This window comes from Sus scrofa, chromosome 11 (genome assembly GCF_000003025.6).
Source record: "Sus scrofa isolate TJ Tabasco breed Duroc chromosome 11, Sscrofa11.1, whole genome shotgun sequence".
Taxonomy (NCBI): Eukaryota; Metazoa; Chordata; class Mammalia; order Artiodactyla; family Suidae; genus Sus; species Sus scrofa.
The window spans coordinates 4,312,106-4,338,111 of record NC_010453.5 but is presented as its reverse complement, the minus strand read 5'-3'; the positions used below and the strand labels follow the sequence as shown (position 1 = coordinate 4,338,111).

The following is a 26,006-nucleotide window of genomic DNA, read 5'->3' as shown; positions in this document are numbered from 1 at the left end:
TTGAGAATGTATTAGGACTATTTGCACGTGTCTGAGATGGACCCAAAGTGGGGGGATTTTTTTTTAATGCCCCAATGGGATAGAATTTTGCCTTATCTGTTAGACCAGCTACTCCAGAAGGTGCTTTCCTTTAAATTAAACTTCGCTGGGAAAAAAATGACTCTCCTGTTGTGTAAGCATCTTAAGATCTCAACTTTCCCTTTTATTCCCCAAGGTAATTCAATCATGCTGGTTTCCAAACTCAGGATTTTCGAGGGCTCCTGTTATGGCTCAATCTTCATCAGGATGGAGGTTTGATCCCCGGCCTCGCCCCGTGGGTTAGGGATCCAGTGTGGCCACAAGCTGTGGTGCAGGCTGAAAATGTGTATCAGGGATCGGGCGTGGCTGTGGCTGTGGCGCAGGCCAGCAGCTGCAGCTCCGATTCAACACCCAGCCTGGGAACCTCCATGTGCTGCAGGTGGGGTTGTAAGAAGAAAAAAGTAAGTAAATAAATAAATAAATAAATTTAGGATTTTCTTTCATCCACCATTAGATATCTTATCTAATTAATTATCCACCATTAGATATCTTACATGGTGCCTAACACTTTCCAATGGCACTAAATTCTTCTAATTCATATTTGAAAAGTCTAGGTATAGGGAGTTTCCTGGTGGCCTAGCAGTTAGGGACCTGGTGTTGACACTTCTGTGGCTCTGGTCGCGGCTGCGGTGCAGGTTTCATCCCAGGAACTTCTGCATGCTGCAGGTGTGGCCGAAAAAGAGAAAGGAAAATCTAGGTATCTACATATCGGCGCTGGCTCTGGCCCTCCCTAAAAATCAATGTTGAATTCTGAGTGAAATGTTTCTCTATGGATCGTCTTATCAGTCTTGTGAGTGCTAGACATACATCTGATTTTTCTTAAATTATATACATATAATAACATTTCTGGGAGTTCTCACTGTGGCTCAGCAGTAATGAACCTGACTAGTATCCATAAGGACTTGGGTTCAATCCCTGGCCCCACTCAGTGGGTTAAAGGACCTGGTGCTGCCGTGAGCTGTGGTGTAGGTCAAAGACACAGATCAGATCCAGTGTTGCTGTGGCGTAGGCCAGCAGCTACAGATCCAATTGGACCCCTTGCCTGGGAACTTCCAGATGCCTCGTGTGCGGCCCTGAAAAGCCAAAAAAAAAAAAAAAAAAAAAAAAAGAAAGAAAGGAAAAAAAGCTAAAATTTAATAAGCAAAACAGGAACCAGTATGTGCTTACACTGAATTCCCAAATCCTAACAGCATTCCTTTAGTCACTCAACAAACACTTGAAACTGCCTCCCAAGTGTGCAAGGCACACCTGAATCATCTCCTCCTGGACAGGGACAGCTCTTTTTTATTTTTACTAGACTTCATTTCTCATAGCAGTTTTAGGTTCACTGAAAAACTGAGCAGAAAGCAGAGTTCAAACACACACCGCAGCCTCCCCCACTGTCAACCTCCTGCATCCGGGCAGTACGCTTGTTAGGGATGAACCCCCGCGGCATGTCAGCATCACCCCAAGTCCATCATCCACATTAGGGTTCATTCTTAGTGTTAGCCCTTCTATGGACGTTGCCGTGTATCATGTAATGACACGTATCTGCCATTACACTATTGACACAGAGCAGTCCCACTGGCCCAAAACCTTCCGCATTCCCCCGTGCACCCCTCCCAACCCAACCTTGGCAACCACGTAGCTTTTCTTTTTTCCCAACTGTCTCCACCGGTCTGTCTTCTCTAGAATGTCTTATCACTAGAATCACGGTGTGTGTGTGTAGCCTTTTCAGATTGGCTTCTATCAGAACTACATTCAAAGGTCCGCCGCGTCTTTTCGTGGCCTGGTCAGCTCCTTTCTTTCTACCACTGAACAGCACCCCGCTGTCCAACTGTAACAATTAGATCCAGTCTCCTCCTGAAGGACATTCTAGTGGCCTCCCGTGTTTGGTGATTATGAATAAGCATCTGGGTGCAGCTTTTCCGTGAACCTACGTTTTCAACTCATTCGGGTAAATACTAAGGCGCAGGACTGCTAGAATCCCTGGCATGAATATGTTTATTACCTGCGTGTCTGCGTCATCTCCGTCCGCAATGAACCCGAGTTCCTGCTGCTCCCCATGCTCACCAGCGTTTGATGCTGTCAGTATTTTGCAACTGAGCCCTTCCAACAGGTCCGTGGTACCGCACTGGAATTTGCATTTCCCCGATGACTGAGGCTGTGGAGCATCTTCTCATGAACTTATTTGCCATCGGGACGCCTTCTCTGGTGAGGGGACTTTCAGATCTTGTGCCTATTTTTTAATCAGGTTTTTTTTTCTTTCATTGTTGAGTTTTAACAGCTATGGGTATGTATTTTGGATTTACAATCCTTTATCAGACTATGTCTTTTGAAAACATCTTCTCCCCGTCTCTGGTCTGTCTTCTGACTCTCAACCGTATCTTTTGCCAAGCAGAAGATTTTAATTCAAGCCAAGTGCAGCTTCCCGATTATTTCTTCCACTGTCGTGCCTTTTGTGCTGTATCTGAACTGTCACAGCCACACCCAGCATCATCCAGAGTCGCCCCTGCGTGATCTTCAAGGAGTTTTATCCTTTTACAGCCAGGTCTAGGACCCATTCTGACCATTTCTGTGAAAGGTGTAAGACCGTACAGACCTACGACTTCTTTTTATCTGCACATTCTATCCATTCATCACTCAACAGGGAAGAGCAACCTTCCAGGAAGGAAACTAACCCTCGGCTCTGGCCCTCCTTGCTTCTCTCCTCAATTACACCAACCGCTTTGTTCTTCTGCCTCCAGACTCACCCCCTGCCATTCATTACGCTGCTGCTATGCCCATTCTTCACTGCTGCCATCATCTCAGACAAAACCTTAGCCTCTCAGCAGGACACACAAGGCCCTGGGCACCTGTCTCACCTTTCCTCTGTGCCCCAGCCAGAAGGCACAGCCTAAACCTGCCCCACTTCCTCACAGACACTGCCGCTCTCTGCATTTTCAAATCCCTTCTGCACTCTGTCACCTCCCTCAGAAGAAGAGCCTAAGACCAGAACGGCTCAGAAGGATCTATGGGATGCAGCTCATTTGCTGCCCTGCCATCACCTGTCACTCTCCCTCCCATGCTCCCCTCCAATCACACTGGCCCTGCTGGTGCTCAGACGCCAACCAGGCTGCCCCTGCTCAGACCTTTGCATCTCCTGTCCCTCCTGCCTGGACCATTCCTGTCATCCAGGTCTAGACCCAAATGCCATCCTCTTAGGGAGACTTTCTCTACCAACTTTAGCTAAATGGCATCACCCCAAACACACACACACACACACACACACACACACACACATGCATGCACAAGCACACATGTGCACGCACACACACACACACCATCCCCTCCCTGCTGTACTTCTTTAGTGTGGGTTAGGATGCTTCAGGAGAAGCACCTAGCACACCACACACATTTTCAAACTGACTGGGTCTGGAATCACCTAGTAATGCCTCTTGGAAGGACTATTTTCCAAAGCCCATACAGGAAAATGCTGTCTGTTTAGCTGGACAATCTGTAGACAAAACACCAAGTTCCCAAGGCTCTAAATTCAAGTCTAGCGGCTATTTATTTGGAATGCCAGACAGTCAAAATGTTACCAACTAAATTTTGTTTTTCTACTTGACTATTTGTAGTTTACATATATATATTCCATACTATACATTTAATATTATATATATATGCATTCCACGTTATAGCTATATTCCATATTATATACATATATATGTATTTCATGTTATATATTTTCCATTTCAACTCCAAAAAACTCCATCCCACAGTAAAGAAGGGGATGGTATGTGTGTGTGCATGCGTGTGTGTGTGTGTGTGTGTGTGTGTCGGGGGGTGATGCCACTTAGCTAGAGTTTCTAGAGAAAGTCTCCCTAAGAGGATGGCATTTGGGTCTAGACCTGGATGACAGGAATGGTCCAGGGAGACGCAACTCCATCCTTTTCCCTTCAGCTTTGCAGAAATTTAGTTAACAGGACAGCAAATACCACCAAGAATCCGGGCACATACACCACAGTCTCTTGCAGCAATACCCCAGCATCCTTGAAGCACAGCAGCTGCTGCTGAGAAGCAGACACTGCTGGATGCCGAAAGTTGAGAAGGATGCCCTCTACCTTCAATGCTTAATCCTCTTTGAAGACAAAAGCAACTGATACTACACTCGCATTGGAAGTTCTCAATTTATAAAAAGAAACCGAAATTACAGATGTGCACAGTTCCTCTTGTGCCAGCTGCTGAAAGCTGACAAGTGACTCAAGAGAAGAAAATGGAAGGAACGAGATTTTCTGATGAACACGGATGAAGGGTTGTAATCGCACTGCTCAGTTTTGCAAACAGCAACTTCTTTGAAAAGCTTCGTTTCACTCGTCCAATGGCAGGTCCATTCAGAGTGACACTAAGAGAATTCCGAATTGAATTAAAAACCACATGGAGGTACATGCAATCTATTCGTGCTTCGCTGACCAAAGAATCCATTCATGGACTAATTAGCACCACTGTGACCTTGTGTCCACGAAGGTCAAGTTGAGAAGGTCACCTCCCAACTGCCAACGCGTCAGAGTTGTGCGGAATTTCAACTGTATTTAAGATTTGCTGGAAACAATCGGTGTGCCGGTGGGCCCCCCTTCTGCGGAACAAGCAACCCGGCAGAAGAGGCCCTTCAGAAAGGTTAACACACACACGCGTGGCACCTCCACATACACGTAGCGCCGCCACCCCGGTTTGCGAGATGCGAGAGGAAACCAGCCTCCGCATCTGGGCCTGGCTTCTCCGTCTGTGCTGCCTTCTGTTCCCTTGTCCCTCCTGTCTCTGCCTTCCTCTGGGATAATCCAGTAAGTCTCCTAGGATTCCAGTCTATCTGCCTTCCGTGTTATCTCAGAGCTCCCTGGGAACTAGAACATGCACCCGTAAGGCATCAGACTGTCCTCTCAAATAATGAAGCATGTTCTAAGCACTGAAAACCGCAACAGTTTAAGTCCACGGTCACTGATGGTCATATATGTGAATTTCACATAGGTTATGAATTCTGCAGTAAGTTGTAAACCATCAATCATCTATTAAATAGACAGAAATGTGTAACTGTAGTGAGATTTCCATTTACTCCCATTTTGACTCTTTCTGGGAATCTTTATTCCCTTTTTTTTTTTTTTTCTTTTTTAGGGGCTATATCCCTGGCATGTGGAGGTTCCCAGGCTAGGGGTCAAATAGCAGCTACAGCTGCCAGCCTACCCCACAGGCACAGCAACACCGGATCCTTAACCTGCTGAGCGAGGCCAGGGATCGAACCTGCGTCCTCATAGAAACTGGTCAGATTCATTTCCGCTGAGACATGACGGGACCTCCTCTCTATTCCTTCTTACACAGCCAGGCTACCATCTAGTATCACTTCCCTTCAGCCTAAAGGGTGTTTTGAGCAACTTTTGTAGTGCAGGTCTGCTGAAGGCTGTCTCAGATTCTGTGTGAATAAAACACGTCTTTATTTCACTTTCATTTCTGAAGGATCTTTTCACTGGTTATAAAATCAAAGCAAGATTTTTTTTTTAATTCTTTTTTTTTTTTTTTTTTTTTTTGTCTTTTTGCCATCTCTTGGGCCGCTCCTGCGGCATATGGAGGTTCCCAGGCTAGGGGTCGAATCGGAGCTGTAGCCACTGGCCTATGCCAGAGCCACAGTAACACAGGATCCGAACCGCATCTGAGACCTACACCACAGCTCACGGCAACGCTGGATCATTAACCCACGGAGCAAGGGCAGGGATCGAACCCGCAACCTCATGGTTTCTAGTCGGATTCGTTGACCACTGCGCCACGACGGGAACTCCAAGATTTATTTATTTCAGCACTTCATTCACTGTTTTCTGGTCTCCATCGTTTCTGATGAGAAGTCAGCTGTCATTCTTAACCGTGCCCCCTTCCTGTACTTAATGAACTTGTTTCCTCTTGCTTCTTTTAAGATTTTCTTTGTATCTTTGTTCAGTTAGCAGGATTACTATGACACGATGGGATGTGGTTTTAATTTTTACACATCCTGAAATGCGCTGAGCTTCTTGGATCAGTTGGTTGACACGTATCATAAATATTCAAAAATCCCTATCCATTACTACTTCTGCCCTTGTCTCTCTCTTCTTCTGGGACTCCGACTATGTATGGTTTAGACCGTTTGATATTGTCCCCTATTCGGGGGGCTCTCTCTAGAGTCAGTTTGTTCTCATTTCTTTGAGGCCGGTTCTCAGAATTGTGGCAGCTGATGTCCTGACCACCAGCTGATGTCCTGACCACCAGCTGATGTCTGGTCATCGGGTAGGTGACTCCTTCCACCCGGTGGGGGTCTCGGCATCCAGGAGCCAGCTCGCAGGACATGGCTCAGAATATGGTCTTCAGCCCTCGAGGAGGAACCAAAGGTCCCCGACTCTGTTTAATGACTGAACGATTAGCTGGTCTCACTGGACTGCTCTCCTTTGCTTCTGCATCGGTTCTCACATCTCTGATTAAACCTATTCTCTGGCTGAAGTTCTTCTACAGACAAAAGGCAGGTGGAAGACGGGGAAGAGAAGGGCCACAGGGTCCTGCTTTGGTTCAAAACGAATTCTCCCTGAACCCCTGGTTATTCGCTGATTTCGGTTCAGGCCTCCTACAAGGCACAGATCCCCCGAACCTCTTTGGGGCTTCACCCCAGTACGGCATGAGTCTCAGAACCTGTCTGTCTGTCTGCCTGCCTCTCCAGATTTCAGGGAGGCAGTCTGACCTGTGAGCTCAGCAACATGACGGATCTGAGAGACGTTGCTGGATTTTGGTTTGCCAGCTGTTTTCTCGGTGTGTCAATAGGAGTGACGTCTAATGGCAGGGTGGAAACTGGAAGTCCCTTCAATACATTTTTCATAGCTACTTTATGTTATTTTTATTTTTTCATAGCTATTTTAAAGCGCTCATCAGCTAGGTCCAAAATCGGGGTCATCCGTGGGTTCTGCTTCCACTAACTTCTCTTTCTCTTGACTATGAGTCATGCTTTTCTCCTCTCCCATGTGCCTCCTATTTTTATTTTGTGCTGGACAGTGTGTATATAAGATGGAGACTGAAGCAGACAATGTTCACACCAATAAAAGGCCCTCCTTCCAAAGGGAACACTTCTAAGCTCAGGCTGTTGATAATCACAGTCAAGGACCTGATATTAGAGCGGTCGAGGTGAGAACAATTTTAGAAAAAACACTGGAAAACCTTTAAAATCTTCCCGCACAGTGTTTAGATGATAAAAACCGTGTAAACCACAGCAATCAGAGAAACACTTATAAATCTCTTAGGACTTATTATCCTAGGTCTATAAACTCAGGAAATGGGAAGCACACAGATGATAAAACCAGAGAGGTTTGATGGCAGGTGATGACTGGACACTCAGACGTGGCTGGCCCTCCCGCCTGTGCTCTTAGGAGCGAGTCTACACTGCCGTTCTGCTGTGCTGCACTCCATCCGGGGCAAAGCACCTGCTCATCAATACCCTCTAACGCCCTGGAGGAAGCATTTCCGCTGTCCCAGGCAAATAACGGGCTGCACAGGGCCCGACCCCACAATCCCGCCTTTGTGGGGAGGGGACTTGTGATAGTGGCCTCCAGTCCCATGGCTGACAATGCTTTCAGCTCATACTTTTCCGAGGACGCAAGGTCCAGGTACACTTCACCGGCTTTCTATTTTTATCCCCAAGAATGGTGAATACTTATCTCAGTTTGAAGCAGGAAATTTTAAAAAATTACTGCTGTTTCTTCCAGTTACCTTTGTCCAGCTCCTTAATACATGGGCTCTTCAAGTCCCCTGAGCCCAGCCTTACCTGCATGGAAATGAACTTGAGGTCTCTTTCCTGCACAGACTGTGTTTAAATCTTCCCTTTCTCGTCAAAAATCCCATTTGACTAACAACATCCAAGAAATCTATTCAGGGCATGCCTTCAAAATATTTAAATCTCTACTCTGAGGAGAACTGCACTGGGTATAATCAATTAATACAGCCCTGAATTTCCGATCCAATTACCTAAAGCAAATGTATTACATGGCAAGCCCTCGGGGAAGGGTTTTTATGTTGACCTGGCACCTGATTTGATGCAAGACAGAGCATAAGACGTAGTAATGAAAATATTAATCACTAATTAAAATCTGAGAAGAAAACAGACTTGCTCATATATACAAAGTACTCAAAATGTGGAAATTAATGGAGAATAGATTTTGCAGTAATTTTTTTTGAAAGAGACTCGTGTTTAAAATTAACAGAGTCTTAGAATTTTACACCATTTGTAAGAATGACCATAGCTCTTTGTGAGGAACTTTAATGACTTGTAAGACATGAGAAATCTTAAAAAAAAAAAAAAAAAAAAAAAAAAGGTGCCAAAAGAGACCAAAGATGTTTGTACCAAGTTTAGACAAGAGTTTATGGCAACAAAGAAAAATATGTATGTGTGTGTGTGTGTGTGTGTGTGCGTGTGCGTCCAACAGCAAGATACTGGCTAATGATGGTATATCAATTTAAAACAGTAATCTCTAGCTATTAAAAAATGTTTTAGAAGAATCAATAAAGATGTTTATGATATCTCGGAGTTCCCATCGTGACTCAGTGGTTAACAAACCTTGCTCAGTGGGTTAAGGATCTGGCACTACCGTGAGCCGTGGTGTAGGTTGCAGATGTGGCTCAGATCCCGCATTGCTGTGGTTCTGGCGTAGTCCAATGGCTGCAGCTCTGATTGGACCCCTAGCCTGGGAACCTCCATGTGCCACGGGAGCAGCCCAAAAATGGCAAAAAAGACAAAAAAAAAAAAAAAGATGTTTACGATGTCTCAAGTGCACAGGGGCTACAAAACCACACATATGAGATACCATTTTTATAAAGATATGTACTAAGCACTATCAATGACTTCCTCTGATAAACAAAAATTGTGTAATTTTTTACTATGCTAACTTCTCTATATTGTCTCATTATAACCATCAAATATAACCAAAAGCCTTAGAGCAGTGATGTGCCAGAGGCCTGACTCTTCTCAGTGTGACACCTTGGGGGCATTCCTAAGACAGACAAGAAAGACAGCTGCTATCCCAAGAACCAAGAGACGGGGACACCAGCCTGTGGGGTGCTGAAAAGGACTGGTGCCATCCTTGGCTCGAAAGCTCTACTTCCTTTTTCAAGCAGATTATATTAAAATTACATTATAACATCAGTAGGAATTTGATTGCAAGACACTGTAATTTTAATTGAGCAACTAGCGGACAGGTACAAGAGCGCTCAGAAACTCACCAAGGAAAACGATGAGAAAGCACTCCTGATTTCATGTTCACTCCTAGACTACACCGTTGCTATTTGAAGAAAGAATATCAAGAGCCCATGGCTGGAAAACCAAGGCACACATGATTTACTTTTTTATTGTGGTAGACGGAGTTGATTTACATTATATTATAGTTTCAGGTGTACAGCGTAATACGATTCGCTAGTTTTTTTATGGAATACATACTCCATTAAAAGTTATTACAAGATAATGGGCATCATTTCCTGTGCTGTACAGTATAATTTAGGCATAGTAATTTGTATCTCTGAATCTCTACCTCTATCCTACCCATCCCCTCTGCTCACTGGTAGCCACTAGCTTGTTTTTTTCTTTTTTTTTCTTTCTTTTTTTTTTTTTGCTTTTTAGGGCCGCACCCTTGGCATATGGAGTTTCCCATGCTAGGGGTCAAATAGGAGCTACGGCTGCCAGCCTACACCACTGCCCAGCAACGCAGGATCCAAACCACATCTGCGATCCACACCACAGTTCATGGCAACAGCAGATCCTTAACCCGAGCGAGGCCAGGGATTGAACCTGCAACCTCATGGTTCCTAGTCAGATTCATTTCTGCTGTGCCGTGACAGGAACTCCTCCACTAGCTTGCTTTCTACAACTGAGTGTATTTCTCTCCTGCTACATATATTCATTTCTGTTTTAGATTCCACCTATAAGTGACATCATATAGTATTTGTCTTTCTCTGACTTATTTCACCAAGCCTCATATGCTCTAGGTTGACCCGCATTGCTGCAAGTGGCAGGATTTCATTCTTTTTTATGGCTGAGTAATATTCCTGTGTGGGTATGTCTCGCTTCTTTACCCACTCATCTGCTGATGGACATCTGGGTTGTTTCCGTATCTCGGCTACTGTAAATGATGCTGCTATGAACACTGGGATGCATGTATCTTTTCAAATTAGTGTTTTCATTTCTTTCTGATTATATACCCAGGAATGGAACAGCTGGATCAAGCAGCATTTCTGTTTTTCCTTTTTTGAGGAAGCTCGGTATTGCTCTCCACAGGCACTGCACCAATTTCCACTCTCACTGACAATGTAGGAGGCTTCTCCACATCCTCAGCAACACTGATTTGTAGACTTTTTGATGACAAGTGTGAGGTGGCATCTCATTGTTCTGACTTGCATTTCTCTAACATTTCGTCAAGCTGGAGCTATCACCTCCCCAGACTTTAGACTATACTACAAAGCTACAGAGATACAACAGCAGGGACTGGGACAAAACCAGATTCACAGATCAAAGGAAGAAAATAAAGAGCCCAGAAATAAACTCATGCATCTATGGTCAATTCGTCTACAACAAAGCAGACAAGAACACACACAATGCAGAAGAGCCCGTCTCTTCAGCAAGCGGAGCTGGGAAATCTGGACAGCTGCACGTAGAACAGTGAGGTTAGAATGTTTCCTCACAGCATGTACAAAAACTCAAAACAGATGAGAGACCGAAACATAAGACCTAAACCATGAACTCCTAGAGGAGAACAGAGGCCTAACACTCTCTGACATACGTTGCAGCAGTATTTTGGGGGGGATCCGTCTCCTAAGGCAAAAGAAACAAAAGCAAAAATACAAATGGGATCTAATTAAACTGAGAAGCCTTGACACGGCAAAAGAAACCCCTTCCTTCACAAAATGAAAAGACTCTTTATGGAATGGGAGAAAATATTTCCAAACGATATGACTGACAAGGGGGTAATGTCCAAAATATAGAGAGACAGCTCACACAACCCAAGACCAAAACAAACAAACAACCCGATTCAAAAACGGGCAGAGGCCCTGAAGAGACATTTTTCCAAAGAAGACACACAGACGGCCGACAGGTAACACACCAGGAACACACCGCTTTAAAAAGGGGCTCTCGCTCGCCCGCCGCCTCTGCCACCGCCACTCACGTCGGAAGTCGCTACCACTCAAACGCCTGAACGTGCCTCGGCACTCACCTTGTATTTTCTGGCTGAAGCTCTGAGAGCTTCTGACCCTTTTTCTTTGAGCCCCAAGGCTGTTTGGGTTACGCACCTCCTCTTCTTCATTTCTATGGCTGTTCTTCAAAATTCAATACCGATAATCAGTATTTTCTCGCGGCAAAGACACAATTCCCTGCAAAGCCTGGTCAAAACCTAACGCTGACAAAACTTCTGGCCCTTTAAAGACAAGTGTCTCGTTTGGCTGCAGTGGGAGCATGCTAACTGCTAAAATCCTAAAGATTTCTCCAAGGCTGTGTAGAGTGTTGGGGCTTCAGAGGCCTACTTGGCATCTCGGAGCAGATTCTCGTTTTCTGTAAAGTCACTTACACACTCGTGACCCTGAACTGGTCCCCCACAGCTGTGACAAGGATCAGAATGACCTGGTGAACCAGGGTATCAACTGCTAGTCTTCCTTGTTGGAAAAAAAACAAAGAAACTCCTTCTGCACCCTGGTCTGGTCTTTTTCCTCTAGCTCCCTGGAGAATTACTTACTCTGCGTCTCCACCAAGCTCTCCCAGGGCAGGTGAGCTGCTGGAGCAGGTAAGGCCAGTCCAGGGTCAAGGCAAATCCCCCAAGTTCCCCTTGGGATTCCCCCAAGATGGCATTCGTGGACGAAGCTCAGCCTTCCCTGTACCACTCACAGGTGACTGTACATCACTGACCCCTAACTGAAGGGCAGAGGTATTGGGGGGGGGGGCGGGGGAGGGACAGTATGGGTGGGGGTGGGGGCAGGCAGGGACCTTATGAATAATGGTCAGGAACTCCAGGGAATAACAAAAAAGACTGTTTTGATTTTAACTTGAAAATTAATACGCAGCATCAGAAGACTTAACGACGGACTCAGGCATTCCTAAAACTGCACTTTAAAATACCCGTCAATGATGGAGTTCCCATTGTGGCTCAGTGGTTAACAAACCTGGCTTGAATCCATGAGGACACAGGTTTGATCCCTGGACTCGCTCATTGGGTTAAGGATCCGGCGTTGCCACAAGCTGTGGTGTAGGTCGGGAGACATGGCTCGGATCCCGAGTTGCTGTGGCTGTGGTGGAGGCCAGCGGCTACAGCTCTAATTCAACCCCTAGCCTGGGAACCTCCATACACTGTGCAGGTGCAGCCCTAAAAAGACAAAAGACAAAATTAAAAATAAAAATACCCTACGAATGATTAACAAAATTAGAAAACACCAAAACACCGCTTTACTTATTTATAAACATTCTTTTATTTATTTATTTATTTATTTGTCTTTTGTCCTTTTAGGGCCACACCTGCAGCCTATGGAGGTTCCCAGGCTAGGGGTCTAATCGGAGCTGTAGCTGCGCCAGCCTACACCACAGCCACAGCAACATTGGATCCTTAAACCACTGAGCGAGACCAGGGATCAAACCTGCATCTTCATGGATGCTAGCTAGGTTCTTAACCTGATGAGCCACACTGAGAACTCCCCTAGCATCTTCGTTTAAAGCTCCCCCAGTGATGTCCGCTAGGGCAGTGTGACTGAGGCATGCTGTCCTCGAGGCCAGGTCCCATCCCTGTCCACTCGGGAGGCTGGAGCATGGTCTGTGTGCAAGACGTAACCACGGCGCCGGTGGTGCGCGGTTTCCCAGTGCTGCTGCCCCCAAACGCCACAGCGGCAGCAGACCAATACCACACAAACTTACTACCCTGCAGCTCTAGAGGTGGGAAGTCTGAAAGGGTGTCCCTGCGCTCCAACCCAGGCGCGGGCAGAGTTCCCTCCGGCTCCTTCTGGAGGCTCCAGGGGGAAACCCACTTCCCTGCCTCTTGCAATTCCCAGGGGCCAGCTGCACGCCTCAGCTCCAGGCCCCTTCTCCCAGCTTCCAAGAAGCAACGGCCGGTGGGCCCTTCTCATGTGACATCACTCGGACCCTCTATGCCAAGAGACACTGCAGATGCAAAAACAAGCAAGGAAAAAAGCGACGAGAGCCTTCTTACAAAAATGACTGCACACAGAAACATGTTTACCCTTCAATCACTTAAAAGGTATCCTCCTGTAATTCTACGAACACATACATTTTATCAACGACCACCACCAAAAAAAATCAACTAGTTCATTTTAAAACACCCTTTAAGTAACTTCCAAGTTATTTTTGCCTTAGCCAATGATTACAGATATATCAAAAATGTATCAATGATGACACAGCACAATTCTTTTAAAGGAAAAAAGAACTACTCATCCATAGTGCTGCTGCTTCAAAATAAGTAAAAGCACTTGAGTTTAAAACAAACAAACAGACCAAAAAAAAAAAAGTCACTCTTCCATGTGTGAGGCAAGCAGGATGTGAAATTTCTGGCACGATTTTTCTCATTATTAACAGAGGTTCTGAAATTTTAACTGTGAAAACCTGTCACCCAGAATGCAGCGTGAACCATCTAAACTGAAAAGGAGTAGGAGGAAGTGGGAACATAAGACCACGACATAAATGTAAAAGTTAGGGAGAAACTCTGCGACTTCCAAAAGCTCAGACGGCCAAGCATTCTCTCTCAGGCATATCTGCATCTTGAGAAATGGAACATCCCTTGGGTATTTCATATTAATGTTCAGACCAAATTAGAATAACAGGAAGTCCTGTCTTCCATGTGCTTGTGTTCCCTTCAATTTTTACAACCTGTGTGTGTAACGTGTATGTGGCAGAGCGTGCATGTAAACATCAGCTCATCTGCTAACCTCAATCTGGAAGTCAGGACCTGCAGGCTTTTTTTTCCTTTTGTCTTTTTAGGGCCACACCCTAGGCATGTGGAGGCTCCCAGGCTAGGGGTCAAATCGGGGCTGCAGCTGCCAGTCTACACCACGGCCACAGCAACGCAGGATCTGAGCCACATCTGCGACCTACACCACAGCTCATGGCAACACCGGATCCTTAACCCACTGAGCGAGGCCAGGGATGGACTCGCATCCTTATGGGTACTAGTCGGGTTTGTTACCGCTGAGCCACAATGGGAACTCCCAGAAGCTGCATTTTTACCTTTAGCAGCTTGAAAGCAGCAAGTGTGACTGGTTTGGGGCTTTTTCTTTGATTCATCTGGAATGTCATTCAGTCAACAAACATCCATGCAGCCTCTACTCTATGCCAGGCATGTTACAGGGTGACCTAGTTTTTGATTGGTTACATTAAAAAAAAATTAGTCTTGTCCAATTCAATGAATAATTCATGTTTTACACAAAAAAACAGTACTTTGACCTCATTTTTCCATAGGATGTTAAAAATCAACATTATTTAAAATCTACGCATTTGGTCATTTCTAGCAGTTTGTAAACTGGTCGCTTTTTTTTTTTTCCTTTTTCACAGCCACACCTGTAGCAGATGGAGGTTCCCAGATTAGGGGTCAAACTGGAGCCACAGCTGCTGGCCTACACACAGCCACAGCCACGCCACATCTGAGCCAAATCTGTGACCTACACCACAGCTCATGGCAACGTCGACTCCTTAACCCATGGAGCAAGGCCAGGGATCAAATCCTCACGGATACTCGTCGGGTGCCGAACCCACTGAGCCCCAAGGGGAGCTCCCTGAACTGGTCAATTCCAACGTCATCACACAGAGTGGGTACCGCCAGCCCAGGGAGGGGCAACGGCTGCTTTCATGCGGGGCAATTCAAGGCGGGGAGCGGAGGGACCTTCTGTCTAAGCTGCAGGGTCTCCTTCGGGCAAGCCCACGACTACCGACTTGCAACCACGCTTCTGGATTTGTCAGAAGTAACACACATGCCCCTGGCAAGGGGCAACGGGGGTCTGAGGGCTAGAGGACTCACTCAGGCTGCTCAGCTGGCGGATGATGGCGGCCAGGGTGCTGTTGGTCACACACTCCAGTTCGCTGGTGATGCCCTCGGGCAGGGCCCCCCGGCACAGGTGCCGGGGCTCGATGTTCCTTTTCACCAAAGGCATGGCTCACGACCTGGGGACGGAAAAGACAGGGAGAGCGTGTCGCACAGCTGCACAAGCCCCGAGGGCGAGCCCCCCGGAAAAGGGGCTCCTTCCCAGGAAGCTGCCCATCCCAGCGCTGCCCCGTGGCAGGGTCGGCCCGACACGCAGCGCCAGCTCCACGACCTAACGGGGCCCCGGATTTCACAGCGCAGCCCTGCTTTTCCAGAAAAAGGACGCGGGCGGGGTTTCCGGTCAAGCATGAGGGTCCAAAGACGTGCATGTTCACCGCCCCCTCCCCAAAATGACAGGAGAGAGGAGAGGACAAGACAGCCCCAGCCGTGGGCAGAGCTTAGAGACGGCACACGGGAAAGGCCATCCCGGGCTGCCCAGGAGGGAGCGGGGGGTGGGGTGGGGCTCACCCCCCAGGAGGGAGCAGGGTGGCAGGCGGGGCCCACCCATCTGGGCCACAGAACCCGGCCCACGGCCCACAAGGCTCAGGGCCAAGGTGTCAGGAAGCTACGGAGGGATGAGAAGAGAACTGGCTTTTTTTTTTTTTTTTTTTTTTTGCTTTTTAGGGCTGCACCTGCAGCATATGAAGATTCCCAGGCTAGGGGTCGCCCGCCTATACCACAGCAACAGCAAAGCCAGATCCAAGCTGTGTCTGCGACCTATGCTGCAGCTCACGGCAATGCAGGATCCTTAACCCACTGAGTGAGGCCAGGAATCGAACCCACATCCTCGTGGATCCTAGTCAGGCTCGTTATCTGCTGAGCCACACAGGAACTTGGAGAACTGGCTTTTAACACCCAGTGACACACTCCTTCTCCCTGCCTGGGTGTCCCCTCCTCCCCGCCCAGAGTGTTTTTCTCTCTGGAAAAGGCAAATGAGAGGATCTGGGCTTGAAGCACCAGGCACAGAGAAAGGCTGGGGGAGGAATCACTGAAACCAGGAGCTTGAGACCCGTCTACACCACACGACAGACAGATCCTCCCTAACCCAGACCCCACAGCCTGGCTTTCCCTCTGCACCCAAGGAGCCCCTAACACCCCACCCTTCAGGGTGTTTGCAGAGAGAAGGCTGACAAGCGTGGGCGGGAGGGCAGGGCCCCTACTGACACTGCCACCCGGTGGCCCGCAGCAACACCTGTCGCTATCTGCCCCAGACCCGCCGGAAAGCCTTCCCCATCATCCTGGGGATTCAATCCACTTCTTGCCTCAAAAAGTACCTTATACATCAAATAAAGGCTCACCTTTCTGTTTCAGGAGGCCCAGGGAACTGCACACCCACCACCTGGCAACGATCCACTGTACACGCAGGGGTGGGAACCCCGTGACGGGGCAACAGTGCCCACCTCGCGAGAAGCCACGCTGCCCAACTTGCAGGAGCAGAAACACCGCCCAGCCTGGGGCCCCGCAGCACCCGAGCCGCCAGGCCGCCCGCAGGCCAGTGTGCAATTCTGGTCACGTGGGAAAGCAACATCCCGTGTGTTTAAGCCACTGCCCTCGGGTTCTCCGTTACTGAAATAACACGTATTCCCAACGGGTCCAATAACTCACCTGAAGACCCCGGAATGCGTGAGGCTCGTACTCATTCCCTCCTCCTACCTCCCTCCATAACCGCTGTTCACACATCCAAGACCCACCTCTGAGCACCGGCCAGGCCCGGGCAGTGGGGACAAGGACCCCGCGGGGTGTGAGACAGGCAGGGCCCCGCCCCCAACGGAAGTGAGGTTGGTCCAAACACACAGGTCAGTGGGAAAAAAAAGGTTAGCAAACTTAATAAAAGCATAAAGGGTACGAAAGAAAAATACTGAAAATCCATGAGCAGAGACTCATGAGAACTAGCAGGAAATTCAGCAACAAAAACCAGCGTGCATAAAGCAGCACAGAGCATGGGGGAGGGGGAGGGGGGAGGGCAGGGGATTGGGGGGGAGGAAGGGGGGCAAAGCGTCTAAGGCCAGCAGGTGAGCGTAACCCGGGCACGGTAGGGCCCTGACTCTACCTGCCCATGGCACTGGTCTGTGTCCCAGCCCACAGGGGAATTAGCTCTTAACTTCACAAGAGGGCTCGACAGGGGTTTGGGACAAACACATGACTTCAGAACTCAACGCTGCATATATGACACACTCTTTTGAGACCCTTTGTATTTATTCAAGATGAACTGTCCCTCTTTCCCCCTATGTTTCAACCTTGGACACACCCAGCAACTTGCTCGTCCGACACCTCCCCAGCCCCCCTCCCACATTTCTTTAGAACTACAGTTGTTCAAATACACAGAATCCTGGAGTTCCCATTGTGGCTCAGCAGGTCAAGGGCCTGACAGTGTCTGTAAGGATACAGATTCAACCCCTGGCCTTGCTCAGTGGGTTAAGGATCTAGCATTGCTGAAAATTGTGGTGTAGGTCACAGACACGGCCTCAGATCTGGCGTGGCTGTGGCTGTGGCTGTGGCTGTGGTGTAGGCCAGCAGCTGCAGCGCAGATTCAACCCCTAGCCTGGGAACCGCCATATGCCACGGGTGCGGCCCTAAAAGGAACCAACAACGACAATATACAGAATCCTAACTGTACACGCATCCCACACCTGTCCCACCTGAACATCCAAAACCCGGCCAAGATTGGGCGGGTCTCTGATGTCAGACGTGCCCTCACACATGCCCCACGCAGCCCTGGAACCACACAGGACTTCAGAGGTGCTCGCTGCTGGGCACTGCTCCACACCCTGCCCCTGCCAAAGGCCTTTAAGTTTCTACCTGAGACATCCCCTCCCCCTGTCAGGGAGCTGCCTGTGACCTGACAGCCTTGCTAACGTGCCCACCTGGAGCCTCCCCTGAGATGCTCTCAGCACAAAAGAGAAAAAACGCAGGTCTGCACAGATGCATGAACCACGCCTTCTGTTTTCTGGACTCAGCAGGTGAGCCGGCGCTGACCCCACAGGACTGCCCCTCTCAAGCCTGCCCCAATCCCCAGCACCCCTTCTCCCATGCAAACCCCCATCCCGGGTCCACCCCAACCTCCATCCTCTCACCAGGCTGCCATCCACCGGCCCCGACCACCCAGACCCAGGCACCAGGGACGACTCTGCATCCTGAAATCCCTCACATGAGCCAATCCTCAGCCCGCTCTCCTGTCTCCCCCGTGCCTTTGAGGGAAAACCCTAACAAAGGCCACTGCCCCCAGGACCTGATGCCCCCTTAACCCCTCTGCCTCCTGATCCCCGTGTGCCCCCCTCCTCGGGGCCCGGGGGGAAGGAGCACCTTGTCAGTGGCAGTTGCCTCTGGCCCCGCTGGCCCCACTGCCCCTCGAGGCACTTGAAACAGCACAGAGGTCCGAGAAGGCTCCCTAAGAGGCAGCCATCGCTGCACCTCCCCACTCTCTACCCGGGCACCTCGAGGAGCCTGGGGGCCTGCTGGGGGCCGGCAGAGACGCCGTCTCTCCCCCCAGGGTGGACGGTAACCTGCCCAGACTTGGGGGCCCAATCCATCAACTCTGTTCCCCACGCCTTGCACAGCCCACACCCCGGCGTGAGCCCTCCACGGTGTCTGCTGAACCCAGGCCCCCCTCACACACCCGTATTTCCACCCACCCCTCCCCAGGGCGCCTGGCTGGGTGGGCAGGATTTCAGCTCTAATTAACCCAAGCCTTCACTTCTCACTATCAGGATGGCATGGCATGACGCCCCCGCACCTGCCTGACTACAGAAGACAAGAGACAGGGGACGTGCTGCCAGCTGGACCATCTCAGAAGGACTGCATTTCACGGCAAGCACACCCCCCTTTAAAGCTCTAATCACCCAGCAGTGACTTTCACGGCTCTGCCATCAGCGTGAGGCACCCTAGCAGGTGTATTCTCTTCCCAGACATCCTTTCTCTAACACATCCAGGTCGGAATAAATCGAAGAGCAAGAAGAGGTAAATGAGAAAATGCTCGCTCTTGACAATGCTTTGCAATTACAGAAACGGACCTGTAATGAGCAAAGCCCATCAGCCCCCGACACATGGCCTCCGGGGCCTCCCATCCCTTCCCAGGCCTGTGCCCATCTTTCCTCAAAGCCGCCCTGTGTGCTGAGAAACAGTCAGGCTCCGCTAATCCAATGTTCAAGAACCATCAGAGGTAACATGAGGCATCAGCGTGAAGCCGGCCTCTTGCCCAACTTTTCTGGGAAACGTCGCATGTGGACACGCCCTGGATCTCACGACTGTGAACTCAGTTCCAAACCCCCCCCCACCCGCCCACCGCCCGGGAAGCTGGCAGCGGGACCACGATGTCCCCAGCAGCCTGTTCCCCGGAGCCCCCGAGACGAGGATGCTCGCCACAGTCACAGCAGCAGAAACGAGCACCAGGCAGGGGACGGGAACCGGCAAAGACCAGAGACGCAGGGGACGCTGGCGGCTCTGCCCAGGGTCCCCGACCTCATCCAACTGTGAGGAGACCTGCACCCCGCCCCGGGGTCGGGCGGGCCTCACGCCGTGGCCCTTAAGCCTCTCCAGCTTCCCTCCTCTTTACCTGCAGCCCCTGTCAACGCTCGCAGGCGGGACCCCGACTAAGGACCCAACGAAGTGGGGCCCAAGGCCACAGGAGGAAGACGGGGTGCTCACAAACCCGAGGGGAGACGGATGTCACCTAACCGCACCCCAGGGCCGTCCTCTGATCAGCGGCCGACGACTTTGCCGGCAGTGACCTGGACCACGTCCCAGGGGAGGGAAATACCCCGACAGGCACACCAGGGCCAAGCGACAGAAGCAAAGACGCCTCCAGATGGAGCCGAGCTGGCTCCTCAAGGCCAGGCCGCCCCGACGCCTGAACAGGGAGAATGAGGCATGGAAGGCGGGTACCCGCAGTCGACGGCTAGTGGGGGGAACCCCGCCCTTCCTGGTGGGGACAGAGTGCCCCCCTACCCTCTGCATCGAACAGCAGGAGGCAGACCCGACAGGGAGAGGCGAGAGCTCAAGCATTTGGACCTGGTCAAGGTGCGTCTAGGACGGAGGCCTGGGCTGTGGCAGGGAAAGCCTGCGGTGCTGAACGTGCTGGAAGACGCCACGGGGCTGAGGACCCTCCCCGCAGGCCAGGAGGTACCCCCACATCACGCACACGCCCATCCTGGATGCCAAGCTGGAAACCAGACACGAACCCAGCGTATCCGCGCTGGGCCCGATGAGAGGGGAGAGCAGCTGACCGCATCGGAGCGGTCAGACGAGCAGGTGCGGGTGGGGGTTAGTGCCCTGGAGGTCCCATGAGATACCCACGGGAGAGTCAGGGCCTGGCGGCCACAGAGCTTTCTAAAAACCCTGTGCTCGGGGCAGGCTTGGATACACCCTCCAGGGTGAAAGATGCTGCATCCTGCTTCCCCCGCCACAGAGCAAGAAGCACAGGGCTTGTTAGGCTGGGTCCTGGGAGCACCACCCTCAGAATACTGCTCTGGCTCACAAGTGGGGCGACAGGGCAGCCCCAGCCTGGAGTGGTGTCTGGAACAAGAAAGGGCTGCAGAGGCCCAGCTGGGCCGCAGGCACCCTGGCTGCGGAGGCCACGTGACCCAGAGACCCTGGATGGTTAGAGGTCTCTGCAGTGGGAAAAGACACAGTGCAGAGCCCTGAGTATAGCAAGAACCCGAAAGAAGAAAAGCTGAAAAGCAGAAAATGGCTCAAACAGAGCAGATCTGAGTCCAGAAAACAGGGCAGACAATGTCAAAGACAGAGCAAGAGCGGACAGTGGACTCAGACTTACGTATCGCCTCTTCTCTTTTTTAAAATTATTTCTTTGTTTGCTTTATTTTATTTTTCTTTCTAAGGCTGCACTCACGGCACATGGAGATTCCCAAGCTAGGGGACTAATTGGAGCTGTAGCCGTTGGCCTACACCACAGCCACAGCCACATGGGATCCGAGCCACGTCTGCGACCGACACCACAGCTCACGGCAATGCTGGATCCTTAACCCACTGAGCAAGGCCAGGGATTGAACCCGCAACCTCATGGTTCCTAGTCTGGTTTGTTAACCCCTGAGCCACGATGGAAACTCCTGTATCACCTTTTCAGAACAACCCCGAGTCTGCGTGTATTCATTACACGTTTGGTGGCTTCCACACACAGGCTACATGGAGGCGCATGTGACAACGTGTGCTGGGCAACAAGTCCTAAGATACTAATGACCTTACTACTTTAATATTAATATCCCATTCATGACTCACATAGGACACTTAATGTTTTCCCTCTAATTGTGTTCACTGTACAATTAACCCAAACCTGAGTTTTTCCTGGAATCGTGCTTATTATGCAACAAACGCCTGCACCTTGGCATTTACCTTCTCCAAACAGAACCCTTCTAATCAAAGCAAACAAGTAGAGCCTTTCAGAATCATCTCAATGTGCTTTCTACTCTTAAGGCCACTTTCCTGTCTTCCAATAACTTATTTCACCTTATTAAAATTCCAAATGCTTGGAAACGCTTCAGTTTTCCTAGAGCATGATTAACTGAAATGCTTTCTTCCCCCCAGAATTACAGAAGCAATTCAACAGATGTTTAAAACAGTATCAAGTTCTCGGAAGGTCACTTTCTGTCCCTGTTCCTGTCCGCGTGGACCATCTGACGACCTCTTCCGGGTGAGCAGCCGTCTCAGTGATAGCAACACAATCAGCAGAGTCTTCCAGATGCCTCACTGCTTAAAACTTCAGTGTAATTTCACTGTGTTCAGAGGACATGCTTTGTCTAATTTTAATTCTTTTTTTTTTTTTTTTTTTTTTTGCTTTTTTGCCTTTTCTAGGGCCGCACCCACAGCATGTGGAGGTTCCCAGGCTAGGGGTGGAATCGGAGCTGCAGCCACTGGCCTACACCACAGCCACAGCAACGCGGGATCCAAGCCGCGTCTGCAACCTACACCACAGCTCACGGCAACACCGGATCCTTAACCCACTGAACAAGGCCAGGGATTGAACCCACAACCTCACTGTTCCTAGTTGGATTCGTTAACCCCTGCGCCACGACGGGAACTCCGTGTCTGATTTTAACGCTTTTACATTGCCTGAGATTGGTTTTACTGCCCAGAAGACAGCGCACCTTGGTGGCCGAGCCGTGCACACATCCGAGGAACGTGCATCACCTGCAGTGACTGCTGACGCCGAGACGGCATATGCATTCTTAGCTGGTTTTCAATACATTCTTCCCACGAATTACCGAGAGGAGTGTGAAGCTGCCAATGACAACTACGAATCTGTCAAGCTCCCCCTTCAACTCTTAGCAGCTCTTGCTTACACATTTGTAAGGTCTGCTGTGGAACGTGTCCACACAGTTAAGACTGCTTGTCTTTTCGGTGAAATGACCTCATGATCCCGCCAGGACGCTCCACTTACCCTGGGAGACGGCTCGACCTCCCGGCGGCTACTTAGACATCAACGCGGTCACTCCTTCCTTTGATCAGTTTTCCTTTTAACTTTACCCCTTCTGCAACTGTACACCTAGAGAGGGTTTATTTTTCACAGCATATAGTTGGGTCTTGCTTTTGAACCCAATCTGACAATCTCTTGACTTTTCCATGGTGTGTTTAGATCATTTACGTTCACTGTAATTGCTGATACGATAGAATTTAAACCTTCCGTCTTGCAAGTGGTTTTCTATCTGTCCCATCTGTTTTGTGCTCCTTTAAGCTCTCTTTCTACTCTCTTTTAATTATTTTTATCATGTCATTTTATCTTCCAAATTGGCTTTTATTTATTTATTTTTTGTCTTTTCTAGGCCTCAACTGCAGCATATGGAGGTTCCCAGGCTAGGGGTCTAATCGGAGCTGTAGCCACCGGCCTACGCCAGAGCCCAGCAACTCGGGATCCAAGCCGTGTCTGCGACCTACACCACAGCTCACGGCAACGCCGGATCCTTAACCCAATGAGCGAGGCCAGGGATCGAACCCGCAACCTCATGGTTCCTAGTCAGATTTGTTAACCACTGCGCCACCAAGGGAAATCCGGCTTTTATTCACTTTTAACTTTTTTTCTAAGTGAATGTTCCAGGGCTTACAATACATGCTTCACATACCACCGTCTACCTTTTCCTCAACCACTGAAATCCCCTGGCAGGGAGGATTCTTCTACCTTGTATCTGGTGCAAAGTCGAGATGCCGGATTTTTCCTAGCGTTCCTGCTCCACCCTGCAGTCAGTCCTTTCTGGCTTGTGTCCCAAAGGTGGTCCCTCTCCACACAGCAGCTGCTTTTGTTTCTCAGTCTAGCTTCATGGTAGGAATAGGGAAATTCCTTGCTTCTGCGGGTCCAGCCTAAATCTCAGGAAGGACCTGTGTACCTGCCTCTCTGAGTGGACCTATCAGCATCACTGTCTCTTCTATTAGAGGCTAAACAAGCATTTCCTGCCCCTCATGCTGCAGAAGCAGAATTCTGCTTCGCATCCGTGAGAGATGGTGGGCCTAAGAGATTGTTCTGCTTTTGCTAATATGCTCTGCCCTGGAAGCAGGGGATCTTTGCTGGCGACAGGGGCAGGAAAAAGGGCTTTCCTAGCCCTTTTCCAGAAGCAGCAGCTATCTGCCTAGGGCCTGGGGGCTAGAGGATCTGCTGCCCTCCCAGCAACGTCTGTGTCATAAGAGAGAAGGGTCTGGGGAAGCAGATGCCACACGGTGCCTGTCCCCAGGGGCAGCCAATTTCCTCCTGCATAGCTGCACCCCAAGGGGGGCTTTGTCTACTCCCCTCTGCTCTTTCTCAGGAGCGCATGGTGGGGCCTGGAGAAGAGAACCTGGGGGTGAGTGTGGACTCCCCCCATCTCTGGGCTGAGCTAAACAGATGTGTTCATTCGTGTTCAACCCTTGAGAATCCATTTCACCCACTTCCACCGTGGCCACTTGATGCACAGCGAAGAGCTCAGGTGTTTGGTCTCTCTGCAGGAGGGCTGTGATTCTCGAGAATTCAAGGAAAGCTGTTACTCTGTAGATCATCCAGCTTTTTTTTTTTTTTTTGTCTTTTTAGGGCTGCACCTGAGGCACATGGAGGTTCTCAGGCTAGGGGTTGACTCAGAGCTGTAGCTGCCGGCTTACACCACAGCCACAGCAGTGCCAGATCCTTAACCCACTACGTGAGGCCAGGGATCAAATCCGCATCCTCATGGATAGCAGTTGGGTTTGGTAATTGCCGAGCCACAATGGGAACTCCAGCTTCTCTTTCTTTTTGTCTTTTTTTTTTTTTTTTTTTTTTTTTGTCTTTCTAGGGCCTTACCCGCAGCATATGAAGGTTCCCAGGCTAGGGGTCTAATCAGAGCTACAGCTGCCAGCCTACACCACAGCCACAGCCACAGATCCGAGCTGCATCTGGGACCTACACCACAGCTCACGGCATCGCCGGATCCTTAACCCACTGAGCAAGGCCAGAGATTGAACCCACAGCCTCATGGTTCCCAGTCGGATTGGTTTCCGCTGCGCCACGACGGGAACTCCCAGCTTGTCTTCATAATGGAAGAGGACATGTCCTCTTGCAATGTGTCGCGTTCTAATTAGGAGACAAACCCTCTGGCACCACAGTAATAAAAAGATGAACGGATCGGCTTCTTCTTTCATTAAGACTTTAAAGAGCTAACGACATTCGCAAAGGAGAAAAGCAAGTCGGCTGACAATTCTCTTATTTCATTCCATATTATTATTATTACTTTTTTTGTCTTTTTAGGGCTGCACCCACAGCACACGCAAGTTCCACAGGCCAGGGATCAAATCGGAGCTGCAGCTGCCAACCTCCACCCAGCCACAGCAACGTGGGATCCAAGCCACGTCTGCGACCTACACCACGGCAATGCGGGATCCTTAACCCACTGATCGAGGCCAGGGATCGAACCCCCAACCTCATGGTTCCTAATTGGATTCGTTAACCACTGAGCCACGACAGGAACTCCTGAGCTGACATTCTTAATGAGGGGACACTGGAGTGTCCTCTAAGCATTTGTGTGCACAGACCCCAAAGTGAGGCAACGACTTTGGAAAGAGAAGAACACAACGACTGAATCAGTGTAGATAAGACCTTTCATGCACAGAATTCACTGCATGGCACAATAAATTAAACAGAAACCCGTGACTGTGATCAGTATGTGGTTTATATGGTGATTACAGAAAGGGCTGACGGAACGCAGTCAATGCGAGTTGCATTAAGTCCTTATCACATATTTTAAAATTCTATCACTGACGGCCCTGGGTGAGTGTACAAAACTGACACAACTGTGACGGATTTGTCGCCACTCTGTAGCCATGAAGACCTGCCGAGTCTGGAGAGCACGCATGGCTCTCGGGACCTGCCAGTGTTCATGATGCTTCTGTTCTGCTCGCGACGTGCTGGTGACGGCCGCAGGCCTGGCCGTGACCAGGCAGCAGGTGGCAGGGCAAAGCACACAGCACATCCTCTGACACACGCAGCAAACGACACATGTGCCTGCTGCATGTGTTTGGGTCTTTAATCCCTCTGACTTGTAGGTTCTGTCCTCAGAACACAAGCAGTCCCAGCAGAAGCAGCCCGGCCCCGAGCCCACCCAGAGCCGTCCCTTGCACGGTGCCCTGCCACTCTGGAGGGCAGGGCGAGCCTGCTTTGCCCTGGCTCCTCAGCACCCTGCTTGCCTGCTGACACCCCCAGCAGGTGCCACCACTGAGGTCACATGCCCACAGCCCGAGGAAGGGCCTGGGCATCCTCAACGCACAACCTGGTCTGCGACCCTCTAGGGCAACGCAGCCTCCCTTTTTTTCTTTTTTGTTTTTTTTAGGGCCACACCCGTGGCACAAGGAGGTTCCCAGGCCAGGGGTCGAATCAGAGGTACAGCTGCCGGCCTACACCACAGCTCATGGCAA

At 49.8% G+C, this 26,006-nt stretch overlaps 1 protein-coding gene across 9 annotated transcripts in view; it reads right to left on the bottom strand.

The window, feature by feature from the left end:
* The window catches only part of WASF3 (WAS protein family member 3), a 105,138-nt gene that overhangs the window by 28,147 nt on the left and 50,985 nt on the right, over positions 1-26,006 (bottom strand). For 8 of the 9 annotated variants that reach the window (XM_021065509.1, XM_021065504.1, XM_021065505.1 and 5 more), the window contains one exon: positions 15,087-15,229. The exons of the other annotated variant lie outside the window; for it this stretch is intronic. In XM_021065509.1, coding sequence (XP_020921168.1) covers positions 15,087-15,219 — 133 coding nt within the window. In that variant the 5' untranslated portion in view covers positions 15,220-15,229. The remainder of the gene's footprint in view (positions 1-15,086; positions 15,230-26,006) is intronic. 9 annotated transcript variants of the gene reach the window in all.